The 15,545-nt window shown below is 32.0% G+C and overlaps 1 protein-coding gene across 2 annotated transcripts in view; it reads right to left on the bottom strand.

The window, feature by feature from the left end:
• LOC113497233 (ATP-binding cassette sub-family G member 4) overlaps positions 1 to 15,545 on the bottom strand; it is a 28,433-nt gene that overhangs the window by 6,436 nt on the left and 6,452 nt on the right. For both annotated transcript variants that reach the window (XM_026876693.1, XM_026876691.1), the window contains 5 exons: positions 9,776 to 9,893; positions 3,979 to 4,168; positions 3,338 to 3,662; positions 2,732 to 2,873; positions 2,161 to 2,357 (listed from right to left, as the gene is read on the bottom strand). In XM_026876693.1, coding sequence (XP_026732494.1) covers positions 2,161 to 2,357; positions 2,732 to 2,873; positions 3,338 to 3,662; positions 3,979 to 4,168; positions 9,776 to 9,893 — 972 coding nt within the window. The remainder of the gene's footprint in view (positions 1 to 2,160; positions 2,358 to 2,731; positions 2,874 to 3,337; positions 3,663 to 3,978; positions 4,169 to 9,775; positions 9,894 to 15,545) is intronic.

The raw sequence follows: 15,545 nt of genomic DNA, 5'->3' as shown, positions 1-15,545 counted from the left end.
ACAAGTATTAGTATGAGGAAGATTTCATAAAACTTGGTTATACTTTAATTGCAATAAATTATTAAGTGATCATAAACAGTACAATGCTTGATGCTGGATATGATTACCATTATTCTAGAACATAACATAGAAACTGCACTAATAGTGAGTAATAATTTAATCTAAAGCATAATTATGTGATTCAGTTAAAACATACGGTCATAGTTCATACTGTGTATTATTCAAACAGTCTGCTATCGGTGTACCGTAGTTGTGCAACCTTTATTATAACCAAACGTCGAGGGGTATGGGGACTTTGTACCATAATATATACCTCTTTGTACTCCCAATTTACGTACTTACTTATCACAATATTTTTGTTTCCTAGTAAGTATGACTCACTCTATTACTGGAATTGTTGCAAGATAGAGTTAAACTTATTGTTGACAGAATAATTTGATATATGACAAAATAATACCTTGATATCGCTTTATCAATATAATGATAGTATTCAAGGAAAATAAAGAGTTTCACAAACCGGAGAGGAATGTGTTAATTAATCAAGCTTATTGACAGTATATTGGGCCTAAATGAGTCATTTATCTCAGAGATGTATTAAAATTACATTTTCGTTTCTATTAAAACATAGCTAGACTTACATTGTATATTCTGTTATTTGAAAAGGCCGCGGTCAGTGGCAAAATAAAAATTCGCGCAAGACAATGGACAATAAGGTAAACTTTAATGTTATATTTACAAAAAGAAATACGTAAAGTCCGCCACAAAAACGCATTATGTATCTCCACCACGAATAAGTAAACCATCCACAGTAATTGTTTAATCTTTTCAACAATATTTTACATGGTCAACATAGCCGTTTGGAATTTGGTATAGTCATCTAATAATGTGTGTCATTTTAAATCAGCTTTAGTACTTATTGATCAGCTAGTTCTTTGGATATACATCATCATCATCATCAGCCTATCGCAGTCCACTGCTGGACATAGGCCTCGATATACATACTCGAATTAAATAATATCTGTCTTTCCGTCAAGTAGGTCCTGAATAAATGGTTACCGAGTCTTATAAGTAGTATCAAGAACCCACTTAATTAGTTGCAAGCCTATTACTTTTTTAAGGGATCAAAATAATTTTCATTTTACATTTGAGAGGAATTCTAAAGCTAAGAATTATCATCTAGTAAAACCGCTATCAAGTTATTATGAAATTGATTAGAGAGTGCAACAAACAGGATGCAACGCGTTACCTCTGATCTTTGTTATCAACCAGACAAGCGCATGACATTCATAATTATGTTAAAGCTATAAATATTTGATGGTTTTTAGTGAGTAATGCGAAATTTTTATCTAACTGCTGTGTTTTTTTTATCAGATAAATCAATGAGGTAATAATAATATGACTAATGTCAAGTGTGACTAAATTGCAGTAATCTAAAATACTATCCTTTACAAGACAAGTAAACAATAAAAAGCGTTATTAATGATAGACATCTGATTAACGTATCTTCCATTGTTAATCCAGTTACACGGGTCTGTTGTCAACTGTTAACTTGCGTGCGAACTTTATAATTACGACATTATATTAATTACGTAAGGCCAGTATGAAGACGCGGAAAATAATTAATTCAAGTTCTGTCTATCCATTTATTCTTGATCATGCGCTTCCGGAAGTATTGAATATGTATAAATGACGTCACACTCCGTGTCGAGGTTATTAAGTATGTTTTTATGATCACCCGTTAACTATGATAACATTGATAATGATTTCAATTGGATACTCGATAAAAAATCTTATTAAAAAAAATATGAGATAATCGGCATTAAAAAAAAAAACCTAATGATAATAAGAACCGTTCTAAATTTAATTTAATGACGAATATCACTTCTTCAATCAGTTAAGCTATTAGCTGTAAGTATGAATTATAGGAAATCTTCATTTTGTTTATTTCGTAAAGGTCTCTAATAGTTTTTAGGGGTCGAACAATATTTGATCGACATTCATAGTCGATAAGCATTTACTATGCTAATTATTTCCCACTTCATGTAAGGGTAAGGTTATGGAGATGACAGATCGTTATAATCTCCAATAGCTTGGTATTCTTAAGCCAAGAAAAAAAGTCCCATACTTAATGGGCCCTCACTTTTAAGTACATAACCTTACCTTTGGCAATTTCACTAGCAGCATACTGCAAGATTCCATTCTGGAGGTTTCCATTTCCGTTATTCGTTCCGTTATCCTTAAACTTCTCCTGTACTTGGGCGAGGTCGTTCTTGTTCCATTCCTTGCTGAGCGACTCTTCCATAGCTTGCTTGTTGTTGTAGTCGGGCACTTTGCTATCGGGGAAGGGTACGCCGTTTCTGAAAGGAAAATATAAGTGTAATTTTAATTGAATTAACCTTGTAAGGTATTCTTGTCATGTAGAAAGGTCTTTGGAGGTCAGATTAGCCCAAGCTGATAGCTTCAGTGAGACTAGAAGTCTCAATCATATAGTGGAGATCCAGACGTGTAAAATCCGCTAAACGACAATCTAGATGGAACCAAGAAATCAGTTATTTTGCTGAACTAAAATTGCCATTGGCAACAGCTTAAAAACTGTTTAGACAGAGCACGGCTACTATTAAACCTAATTTTTATAAGAATTACATGTTCATTAACTTTCAGAGTCGGTTGAAACTTTTGAAAGCAGGCATATATCAAAACGTTCGTCCATACTTGAACTACACCAACTCACCTAATATCGTTTTGTCCATTATTAATAGCGCGCACCAGCTTGCCAGTGTTGTCGCCGTACTCTCCGCACGAAACTTCAATGATGAACGAAGCCGGGTTGTGGTACGACGGACACTGCAGGTTGAGGCTGCCCAGCCATTCAACTGTTAACAAAGTACGATTATAGTTATATTCGAAATAGCTGGTGATAATGGAACTAAAGATAATTGGAATTTAGTTTAACACGGTTAACACGTGTCTAGATAGGCAAAAAGGATCTGATGTTATTTTGTCCTGGAATTTTATTCGGTAAAAGTCCTCACAACTATTTTGCATTAAATTTAAATAACTTAAGTATTTATTTAGGCAATAATATTGTGGTTATTTAACCGGAATGTCAGTGACATGATTTATTATTATAAACAACGGATTGCTGTTAATATCTCAACGGCAACAAACACATATTTTATTCGATAATGTAAATCCTTCACTTTAAATAAACATGTCAACCTTGGTCAGACCAAATAAATCCTGTCAATCAGCAGCTATTAAAAAAGTTCTTGCAATGTATTACATTGACTAAAGTATATTTTACTCTTATATTCCCACATTAAGCAAAATATCTTACCAAGTCTTCCTGTGCTGCCTTGGTAGACACACTGTCCATCAGCCAAAGTATACAAATGGTCGAACATCTCGAACAATCTGGCAGAAGGCTGGTGGATGGTACAGATAATGGTTCTGCCGCCTCTGGCCAGGGTCTTCAGCAGCGATATACATTGGAAGCAAGAGGAACTGTCCAAGCCCGAAGTGGGCTCATCGAAGAACATGATGGGAGGGTTGTTTACGAGTTCCAAGGCTATTGAGAGACGCTTCTTCTGCCCTCCTGAGAGATTTGATGTCATTGTCTTGTGGTGCTCCGAGAGGCCCAGGGTTTCGAGGATTTCTTGGATCTGTAGGATTTTGTAATATTATTATTCGAAGATTTCTATTAAAAACCGAAGGGGTTTTTAGTATTATGATAAACTTTCAACTAAGAGAATTAGTTATCTAATTAATACGAATTACTCATAATTTCAACTTTTTACATTCACCATAGCCGTGAATATGGAGGACTGTACTCCTGTGAAATAAAACTAACTTTCAGCTTTAACTTAACGAAGGGCTATGAGATTCATGTACGACTATCGCAATAACAAATTGTGCCTTATGATCGAGTGTAAAAAAAATGGTGCACAAATGAGAATGCAATTTTAATTCTTTACATACCACTTCCTCTTTATCCGCGGTGGTGGTCGCACTCGGTAGCTTCAAGGCGGTGGCCACCGCCATGGCTTCCTCTACGGTGAGATTGCCGTGCAGCTGGTTGTCCTGCATGATGTAGCACGACAGCTTACGGAAACTCGACAGGTTGCGCTCCATGCCGTTCACTGTGATACTACCTTCCATGCCTGAGGTCCTGAGGAAGATGGGGCAGGTTAGTTTGTTTTAAGTTTCATTCAACTTGAGTTTATTTCTACACTGTACATAATTTACAATTTTAGCGGTTCTTCTTGGTAGCCTTATTAGGTAAGAGTTTGCCATACTGTATTGCAAATTATATCTACATTTTAAAGGACCATTTTTTGAATTCAACTCATTAACGAAAAACCTTGCATTAAAGAACATGACTCTATGTCACCTTCGTCGTATAAAAGTTGCATGACCTCCAAAATATGTGCATGCTTCATTATATTCTTCGGAGGCATAAATTCTTATACAAATATTGCAACACACAAATGAGACATGGTTCTGATTTTAGTAGTATTTTGTACAATATATTTGAACGTTATTAAGTTTTGATTAGAGTACCATTTCATAACAAATTTAACATAATTATTTAATGTTGATGGTACTTAAAATCAAAAAAAGGTTATCGTTTTTGTACGGCAATGAGAAAAATTTGCAGATCTATTTCTTAGTGTAAATTATACCTTCCACACGAAATGTTTAAGACTTATCCATGGCGATTATAGCGTTTTATAGTTATGTTTTACAAAAACATATTAATTTAATACAGTAGTTGCTTCTATGTCCTTGAATAGAATAGAAAATAAGCTCCGGATCGATCATTTATACTTGACATCGTTACCCAGTATCCGTACATAGTAACCAATGCCATGTAGATACTTAAACAATTAAATAATCAATAAAAATGAGTTAAGTTTGTTCACTAACACTATCATCTTAGCTGCTGTTTCTGATCGAAAATTAGCTAACAATATTTTGAACCTCAGGTTTAGCACTTTTTTTGGCTACTATATAAATCAGTGAAATAGCTAGTCATAAATATATATAATATTTGCTTTGCGTCACTGTATGTCTATATCATGTATGTCCTGCGTGTACAGTTTTTATCAGATACAAAAAACTATCATGAATAAATTATAAACTGTTTAAAATCCAAAAACCCTGTTGCGTTTTCCTTGAAGCAAAAAATATGTTGAAAACTGGTCGTAACTCGCAAAGCAAGTTGACCGAAAACAAATGACGAATTCACGCGAAATATGTATTTAAAACAATTGTTATAAATGTCATACAACACCTAGCCGATTACAGAATACCTTAAAAACGTTGTTTGTTAATATACCTCTCCTCTATTCCATATTTCCATACCACATCGTTTTATTGTCGTGCGGCATTATATCTAAAACGCTAATAGAGAATTTATATTTGGTGGTGTTGCCCTGCAGTCGCATGGCAACAAATTAGTTTTATTTTTTAATGTAGGTATTCATTTTGAGGATTCATTGACACCTTTGTTAGGTCTTTGTCCTAAGTTCTTAACCGGACAGGGTAAAACTGGCCTTCACAACAGCATCAGAGGGACAGCAAAAAGATCGAAATAAAACCACTGCTAAACCGGAATGCAGTTTTTAGTAAGTTTATTTAGCTAATTAACCTTCCAAAAGATAACAAAATAAATCATTTTAGTATATATTTAAATCTGTCGGCAAAAACTTAAAATATGAGACCAGAAATTATTACAATTGTAATTCATAAAACTTGAAAGACCATTTATGAAAGCTATAAAACCTTCATAAGTAAGCCGTAACGCGTCTTTTTCGTAGTAACAGACTATGTATCAACAAAGTTACGATAGCCTACCTAAAAGATTGATATAAAAATAATATTATGATTTAATCTCAAAGAGTGCTTCCAATATCGCAAAAATTGCGTCGCTCGAAGTAATTGAACATTATCATCCTCACAACGCACTCATAAGTTGTTAAGGATTGTAAATAAAAATGCAATAAAATACTTGGAAAATTTACAGTTATTGAAAATTTTATAAGCCGAAATATTTTTACACGTGTAGGTATATGGTACACGTGTTTCTATATTTTTTTTTTCTTATGTTACACTACGAAAATTGCATATAACCTTAAGCATCTTGATAAGTGACTTGAGCTACAGTTGATGTTACTTAATGCCGAGTTCGGAAAACTATTTACGCTCTTGGTACTCTTTCCCAGAATAATCTACATGAGTTTGTCTGACCCAGAGTTGAATGACCTGTCTTACTAGCTAGAAAAAGCAAATTACATCCAAATCGTTCTACAGTTCAATCAATCAATAACTTTATTGCATTCCATAATGTGTACAAAGCTGGTGGGCAAAATTAAGAGAAACAATTATGGACCCTGTCGGGCACAGCAAAATTAGTTTTTTAGAGGAGAGGATGAAGTTCTACGAAGGTAAAAGTGTGATTTGACTACAGATTTCATATGATTATTTTAGTTATACTTTTTAGTTTATTGACGTTGTCTCCTAACGTAGGCCTCTTATCTTTTAATTTTTGATCTATAGATCTGCATCGTTAAACGAAGCTGCTTTCTAAAACAAATGTTACAATTATTTCCAAATATAAAAATAAAGCCTTGAAAGCTATAATGCTTTATGACGTCAAACAATCGATGACTATTCCGGTTTGGCTTAAAACATAATATATTATTATGTGAATATCTATTTTGGACGATCCTTTTATTTCAAGATCAATTAAGAGAATTTGATGTTACTAGGAACGACTAGATGCCGTTACTCGAGTTATCAATACTAATAAAGAAATCATTATGATAGGGGCCAGTTGTTGACACATCATAATTTGTGACTGGAGTCTGGACTATACTATAAAACGATACCATTCTGTTACAATCACACTTGGATTTTCAACAAGTACTTTAGGATGGTATCTTTTTTTTAAAAAATTAGCTAGATTCGAGCTTTATCTTTGCTGTGTTTGCGGTCCCGACCCGTAATTGTTTAGCAATTCCTTACAAACGTTGATATAAATAAGAAACAAACAAGCTAACTTAGTACAAAATTCTTAGAAATAGATAGTAGATCACTCTTTACTTCACAAAAAAATGATCGCAATAGTACAAGAACTGCGTAAATGGTAGCGTAGTGGTCGGACGCTCGACCCACTTACAACGCTTGCCGTGATAAACAAATCCGGTTGCGATGTGAAAACAATTATTTGTTTTATTCCATGGATTACTAATTACTCCAGGTCTGAATTTAACGATAACTAGGTCATTATTTTATTACTTTAAATTTTATAGAATATTATCTAATCTATGATCCAGGAATTATTTTCTTTATGTTTTAGTAGGTATTGTACTACCAACGATATAGTTAACAGAGTGACCCGTAAACAATGTTCAAGAACATATTAATTATTGTTTTCGTGATTAATGAATAGTAAAAAAAATATTACGTATCGTTTTCGCGTAAATTTTTGTATTACAAGAGCACGACATAAATTGTGTAAAAAAATATAACTGGTTCTTGTTATTTAAAATAAATACGTACGTCGTAAGGTAACGTAGGAATTTAAAATACAAGAAAACAATTTATTAAATTAGCAGACTAATTACTGCATTGTTTATTCTTTATAGAAACCTACGTCAATAACATAATATATTTCTAGCATTATTTAATCAAAATAGCAAAAGGATTAATGAGATAACTAAAAATTGAGATAGGCTTTCAAGGTAAAGATTTACTAAGAACTATTATGTATAGCTACGACTAATATTTGTAAAAGATTAGCAATGTTGTGTTTTGTACTGTGGTATCTTATATATATACATATTATATATATGCAAATGCACCGATTCGTGTATTTTCTTTCATATACATTTATGTGTTTTAACAGACCCCAGACTAGCTTCTACAAATTGTTGGCCATGAACAATTTTGTACATGAAAATGAATCTATTCATTCAATAAACTCATCCAATTTTATAAACGTAGTTTTTTTTTGTTACTTGATAGCTAAACTTGGATACATTGAGATAATTATGGATTTCAAAGTTTAGAGGCCTCGACGAAACACGTTGTATAACCAGTGTGTATGTTGAAAGAATTGCAAAGAAAGAACAATATTTACTTATATCTGTTTGGAGAGCAGCTTCCGTATCAAAAATATTTGTTTACCAGCCCTTTGACCATTCTTACGCTGACATTGAACAACCAAGCAATGTCACAAGATACAAATGACGTACCCAATTATAAGTCTTAAACACGATATAAAGCTGAACAAGTTATTAAATCAAACCAGTTTCTTACTTACGAAGGTAAAAAACGTATTTCTGATACAACTTTGTGAGGATTTCTTCGATGTAAGTTATAGAAAATGGACATAGTATTATGTTTAAATCATTAATAAATATTATTCTAAACGTTAAATAAGTTTTTGTGGTGAAAAAATATTTGCATACATTGGCCTTATAGTTATCATTGAACACAACTTGATAAAAAGGTTTTTTTTTATTCGATATCCTGTGTTTCGATGACAAAAACCTTCAAATAAACGCAGTATCTAGTTATACTTATATTTAAACCACGAAGCAAGATTAATACATATTTTGCGTGTAATATATTTCAACGAATGTAGAGAAAGGCTGAGGATAATTTATATATGATGATGAATAGCACAAAGTTATACCGACATAGTTTGCTTGCGTTCAAATTGCGTAACTTGGATGTCGCAAGTTAACTTCGCGAGACGCGAAGACGGTGACACTAGGACATCACAAATATGACTATAGCAAGTACCTACATGAGAACATACACTATTTAGTACAACTGACGTAAGGTAGGAATTTACGTAATATGTACGTGATGAGTTTTATATTAAGGTACGAGTGTATACTGATATCATCAAGATATCATAATATACCCACATATATGTTGCTAGGCAACGAATGAAATGTTAAAAACCATCTCAAAGAACCTAAAATGTAAATAATCTGGTGGTTAATGTTTTTTCTTAGTCAGAAATATGCGTATAGTTATTGAAATATGGACTTACTACTACTGTTTTAAATTGTTCTGAGTTCGGATAGCTTCGAGTGAAAGTAAGACAAGTGAAATTCTGTTTACAGACAAAAAATATTTGAATGGCTTTAAGAAAAGTAGAAATTGTTCCTAAACTACAGAAAAATAATTAAATCTTCTATCGCCTTTATCTCATATTGTTAGTACTAGTCCTACCTAAGTAAACACCTAAACATTTACTGATACGCAAGCAAATTAAAATCTAGATTTCATGAGCATTACGCCATTTTGTAATAAGATCCCGTCGTAAAATGAGCCTCGTAAACAATTTGCGACACCGTAGGCAATGTGCGTTGTAATCAATTAAACAGAACATTCTATTTATTCGCAAGACATTCTATCTTATGTGACAATCACTACGCGTGGCAGAAACCCACCAAAACTGGTTACACTAACGAAGAATTATTGTAATTACTTAACTTTTTGGTGGTTTTTCTTATACAAAAATTATATGTTATATCCACCTGTCAATTAGACGAATATTCTTATTTCAACATATTAAATTCGTTGCTTTGATAAGATATTCAGCCTGTAACTATCAGGAAATATGACTCTTTTCATGCAAAAACGGAACTGGCAACAATCTTCACGATTATGCAAGAAACAATAAAGAAAACCGCTTTTAAAAGTTAATGCCTTAATGACCAGTTGATTTTAGTATGTATTTAATACAATAACTTACTTGTATCCTGTGAGAATGTTCAAGAGCGTGGACTTGCCGGCACCAGACGGTCCCATGATAGCCGTCAGCTCACCGGATCGAAGCCGGCCAGAGACCGACTTGAGAATCGTCTTCACATCTACAAAAAGAAAGAAATAAATCAATTTATATTTTAAATTAAGGTGGACCGTGAAAATCATTAATTAAAGTCCGAAGTTATCCGCAGAAATGTAAATGATTAATCTTTCTTTGTGATTTATTTAAAAGTATAAAATATCTACATAATGTTGCAATCAGTTTACAGTTTCTTTAACTTAATATGACAATTTATTTATACCTGTATAAATCTTGTTTCGAATACCACATCGTTTCTCATGACTATCTATAAATTTTCTATTCGCAAAATAAATGTCATTTTTTGTTGTATTCAGCTTAAATCGACGCCTGTCAGTATGCAGATATTAACTTCAGGAAGATACCTATAAATTAATATACTTTGTAGTACAAATCTCAAACAATAAAATAAAACTACGCCCCTCAATGTTTAAGTAATTACAGGCAAGTTGATAATCAACAAAAATGGCAGCTCAAAGGTCACATTTTGTACGGTTCACAGACCTGAGTGTAGTACAAAAAAATATGTTATTTTTCTGTATTAAATATTCTTTTGGTCAACTGGAAATATCATGGTATTTAAATTCCAACGCTTCCTGTAAGCTTTAAATCACCATCACCTCTTAAATCAGCTGCCTATCGCAGTTCACTTTTGGGCATAAGCCTCTTTCCATATATACTATAGAGCCTGCTCAATGATTTGGAAATGAGTTATCATTTATTGATTTTATACAATAAATTCATTGTTAATTATTTGTGTTCCCTAAGTAAATCATAGATCAATCAACTTATTCGACAAAATTTGAAATTCAAATTATCCTAACTGTATTTGCGTTCATTATTTATGCCGTACAAAGACGACACATTGATAATAATCATTTCACACTTAAAGAATCAGTTATTAAATTACCTCTAGGTTGTGCTTCTTGAGAACATACTTTCTCGATTACTTGTGAAAAGAGAAATTATCATGCAACGTTCACCAAATCATGTCAAGAGAACATTCGTCTTGATTGTATGTGATTTATTTTATTGTTTATATTTTATTTTACGAAATTCATTACATATATGAACTATTATACCAGAAATATATATTTAATTATGTCTAAGGCAAAATCCTCTATGATCAAATGTTATCTAGTTTTGAGTGATACACCGATAATTGCAAGCCGTCGGCAGTTTTCTTCGAAGAATGTTAAATATTGCAAATGTGCTTAGTAGTAGGGTTAATACGAGTTAAATACGAATTAACACCATTAGGACACCTGACCGGTTTTGCTTATTCTAAAAGTACTCTTACATCTTGCGCCGTGCAATGAATTGATTTGGCAATTTATGTTTTTTTTAAACAGCCATGAATTATCAAATGTTATTGAAGATAATGTTGAATGTTGAATGACGACCTTCCGGTCGATAATGCTACGAATTTAGTTAAATCTCTGGCCCCATTCTGCTATTTTAATAGTCGTTTAAATGATTATTACCTAATTTAAATATCATAAATGAATAAAAACAACTCAACAATCTTATAATGCCTTTCTGTGAGAGAGGCAGTATGAGACTTAATCCCCCAATCACCCAATCACAGTATTCGGTAGAAAAATCTTTCAATACTTAAAATAATTCATAATAACAAATAAGGAATGAATCAAATCAAACTTCTGATCAGTTTCTTATGATAAGTATAATAAAGGTTTGACAAGGACAAGCAAGCAAGGGTCGGATGGGAACAATTTTCCGCCTCTGACACTACAATGCCACGTCGATTACTGAGAATTAATTTATCAATGCCTTTGACGGAAGTCTAAAAGGATTAATTTTCTTTCTCAGCATTCGCTGACCACGGTTTTAAGTCGTGGTAACATATTTATATTATTAATTTTAAAAATGATCTATTGTATTTTGAAAATGTTGGTAGTAAAAAATTGGTTTACCAAAATTTAAAGCTGTTTTAATTATCCTCTTAAACAAACCGTTTGTTTAAAATAAATTCTTAGGTAGACTACAAATGTTAGAAGTAAACGTAGCTTGAATACAAATAGTCAGGTTTACACGCGCTACATACAAGTACTTACTCACAATCCTTTGTCACCTCAAACATTACTCATCCTTTGGCCAAGTCCGCATCCCATATGGGCTTTAGATTGTACACTATCGATTGTATTGTTGCATACCATGCCCTGTGTTATTGAACCAAACACTTATAGGATCTTGTAGATAATTACATCTTTCAATTAAAAACGGATACTATGCGTAATAAAAAGTTAGTAATTTCTACAATACTTCGCAAAAGAAAAGTTTAGTTGGAGAAAAAGGCAAAATACTTTTAAAGACATCCTTTGATTACTGGATTAAGAAACATGCTTTATTAAACCTATCATTTGCAACTAAAACATCTACGCACAAGCACGATATCTCTTAGCTAACGAAGTATAATAAACATTTGCTGTAATGTCGAAAGGCTTTTGAACAAAGTAACCGAACGTAAATTACAGTTGAATGACACAGTTGCAGCATAGAAATACAGTTATACCTATCTACGTACGTTTCACCAAGTGATTTCCTTACAAAACCTTCAATAAGAAGTATGCCTTTATAGCAACCGTCGTAAGTAATAGCTTACAACAATTTAATTGTGCCTTGCAAGTACAAGGGTCAAATGCATACTTACAAGTATTTATAACACGTTATCATAGCTTAGTGGCATGCAAAGTCATCACTCCTTTGCTGCTAATTGGCATTTGTAATAAAATACATACTTCTTTGTTATTTGTCTATAATTTTGGTTCGAGACTGGAAAAATACTTACAAAGCAAATTATTTGACTAGTTTATGTATGTTTTAAGAAAAAATGTTTATATATTCAAATTTATGTTTGTGGATAATCAATATAAAAATAGCAACAGTAAAAACAAAATCTATTTCTATCTAAAAAATACAAACATTTTCATTGTTCTTAATTTATATGTCTAAATTAACAATGACGTATTTACATTATACTATTGTTTGCCACTTAATGCGTGTTTATTTCATTAACTATAACTAACGAATAAATTAACACTGAAAACTTCATTCTCTACAAATGGTTTTTAAAGTTGGTGAATTAGGACTGCTTAACATTTTCTTAGTCAGCAACTACAAACGAAACACAATTTAGATAAGTATTATATGTTTAATGTGCTAAACGTATATTCAAAAAGTATTTTATTAAAAAAAATAGTATTTTCTAAGTAAAGTTATCTGTGCAGTAACGCGTCGATAACTCGTAGACAAGCATATCACGAGGGAATCACAAGTCCATGTGAATGAATACATGTAACATTAAACAATTTTCCACAGTATAAACGTGTAACTCTATATAAACGACTTCGTATTAATGAGATATAAGCTATAACGGCCATCGAGGTCGTTTCAAAACATGTCAACTAGATAAGTTATCTATAAAGCCGCCCCAGCTGATCTAATGCTTACGGAATAAAAGGATTACTTTGAAACGTGATATGGAAATGTTTAACATTTATTATTGCAATTTATAAATGGATATCTATATGAAATGCAGGTCCCAAAGTTATGTTTTCTTTTAAATGTACAACACATAAGCCGGGCAGAAATGTATTTTTAGGTGGAATTATCACTAAGAACAGTAGGAACAGACGTTAAAATACAAAAGTATATACTCATTATGCGCTTCGATGGAGAGATATATCAACAAAAAGGTTTCAAGGTCCAAAACAGTATTATAATAAAAATAAACAACAAAGTATTTAACACGATTTATGTTTTAAGGTCATCACAAGTAGAACAACATACAACAATTGCGACAAATAATTATTGCTAAACTAATTACGATTGTTATTAGTAATAGTTAAATAAAAAAAACCTATCTACGTCTATAATTACAGTAGCATATAACAACAAATAAAAGAACATGCTTTAGAATTGTAATCTAGTTTAGAAGCTACTGTACGCTGTTATTCATCCTATATCTCTGCCTACCATTTAATCTTCAAACGGGGCCTCGAACGGGATATTTTAATGTTTTCGTCAAAGAAAATTGTTAAAAACTGTTCATATAATAATTATTATTGAGAATATCATATGATGATGTCAATAAATAACTTAATAAACAAAAAATACTTTCTCTACCCCTTACAACAAAATGTACGATGAAGCATAAAATTGCTTTCCAAACTTGGCGATTTTATCATTTCAGTGTTTTAATTTCTTCCTGCTTATTGTTAAGTAAAGGTGAAGTTTACAATTACAGTTAAATATCAGATCAACTTCTTATAAATGTCCTGCTTATTTACCTTTTCCTTAAAACTTGACATTTACTTCACCTTCATCTTTTTATAATATTGATGGCCAGGGTCTTGCGATTTTTTCTTTACTCTTATTCAAAAACTTTGATAAATGATTGTGATTATTATTATTTATCTTTTCATTTTCCGCCTTAGTTTTAGTAGGTATATGTACGTTTGACTATACAAAAATGTCATGCTTTAAATTTGAATACTAAAAGGTCACCAAGATTATAGAGATCGCTTATTCTAGCAAGGCCGTTATTTTTTGTTTGCTAATACTTTAATATACTCTTGTATTGTTATAAAACGCAGATTATAATGTCCCTTGTACGACTAAATTAACGAAAATTAAAAGAGCATACATTTATCTGTGTAAAGTTTATCAATCATTTCCCGAGTAGCTTGATAAATAGCTAAACGAAAACAGTTTTTTTGCATGTTTTAACTTCTATAATAATCGTAAAAAAGCCCATAAACTGGTATCTAATTAGACGCCAGTGATAAATATAAGAAAAAAATAATTGAAAAACAGGAAAATAGGCTCTACAATAGGCATAAAAGGCACAAAAGGGCACTTTGGGCTAAAGTTATTCATAACATTGTATCCAATTATATTCTATGTAAATGTGTAATGTTAAAGAAAACCTTATTTATGAGGTAACATAACTACGAATAATTTAGGTTATCTTACAACAAAATATCTTTCTACTAAGTAACAATTAGATAATTAAAATCCCGATCGTAAATCATAACTGAGCCATTTCATACCTTAAAAACGACTCACACATTACAACCCAAATAACATTAAGAAATTATTGGAAAATATTTTTCAGTACTATTAGTATTGCCACCTCTTTAAAGTGGGGCTGCTGCAGTTGTCGAAGCGAGACAAAATACGCTTCGCAGAGCGGCATCTCGCTTCTTTCGCAACTACTCAACGCGATGATCATTTATTCGCTGTTACGTGTTACGGGTTTTCCCTATCTGAGTTAACTGCCCATCTAGTTCTATATACCTATAGATAAATAACATGTCCTTATAGCGATCCTATGGTAATTTATTTAAACAGCAGCCGATGTGAATATGTTAGGACCTACCTAACTTGCTGACATTACTAATATTTTACGCTGAATCTAATACAATTTGTACTCTTTTCTGAAATAAAAGATATTATAATAATCAATGAAAACAAAAGATATCTTCGAAATCAGTTAAAAGACGGTGATGAAATAAAAGAAAATTCAGAAAAACAATTTAAAAATTGTTTTACAGATTTTCCGCTAGGAAAATTACCTATAATAAATATCTATAGCATAATCACAGTAGGTTCGCAAGTATAGAATCATCGTAAATATGTTATCAAACAGAGTGGA

Source organism: Trichoplusia ni, chromosome 9 (assembly GCF_003590095.1).
Source record: "Trichoplusia ni isolate ovarian cell line Hi5 chromosome 9, tn1, whole genome shotgun sequence".
NCBI lineage: Eukaryota > Metazoa > Arthropoda > Insecta > Lepidoptera > Noctuidae > Trichoplusia > Trichoplusia ni.
This window is presented reverse-complemented; position numbering and strand designations above follow the sequence as displayed.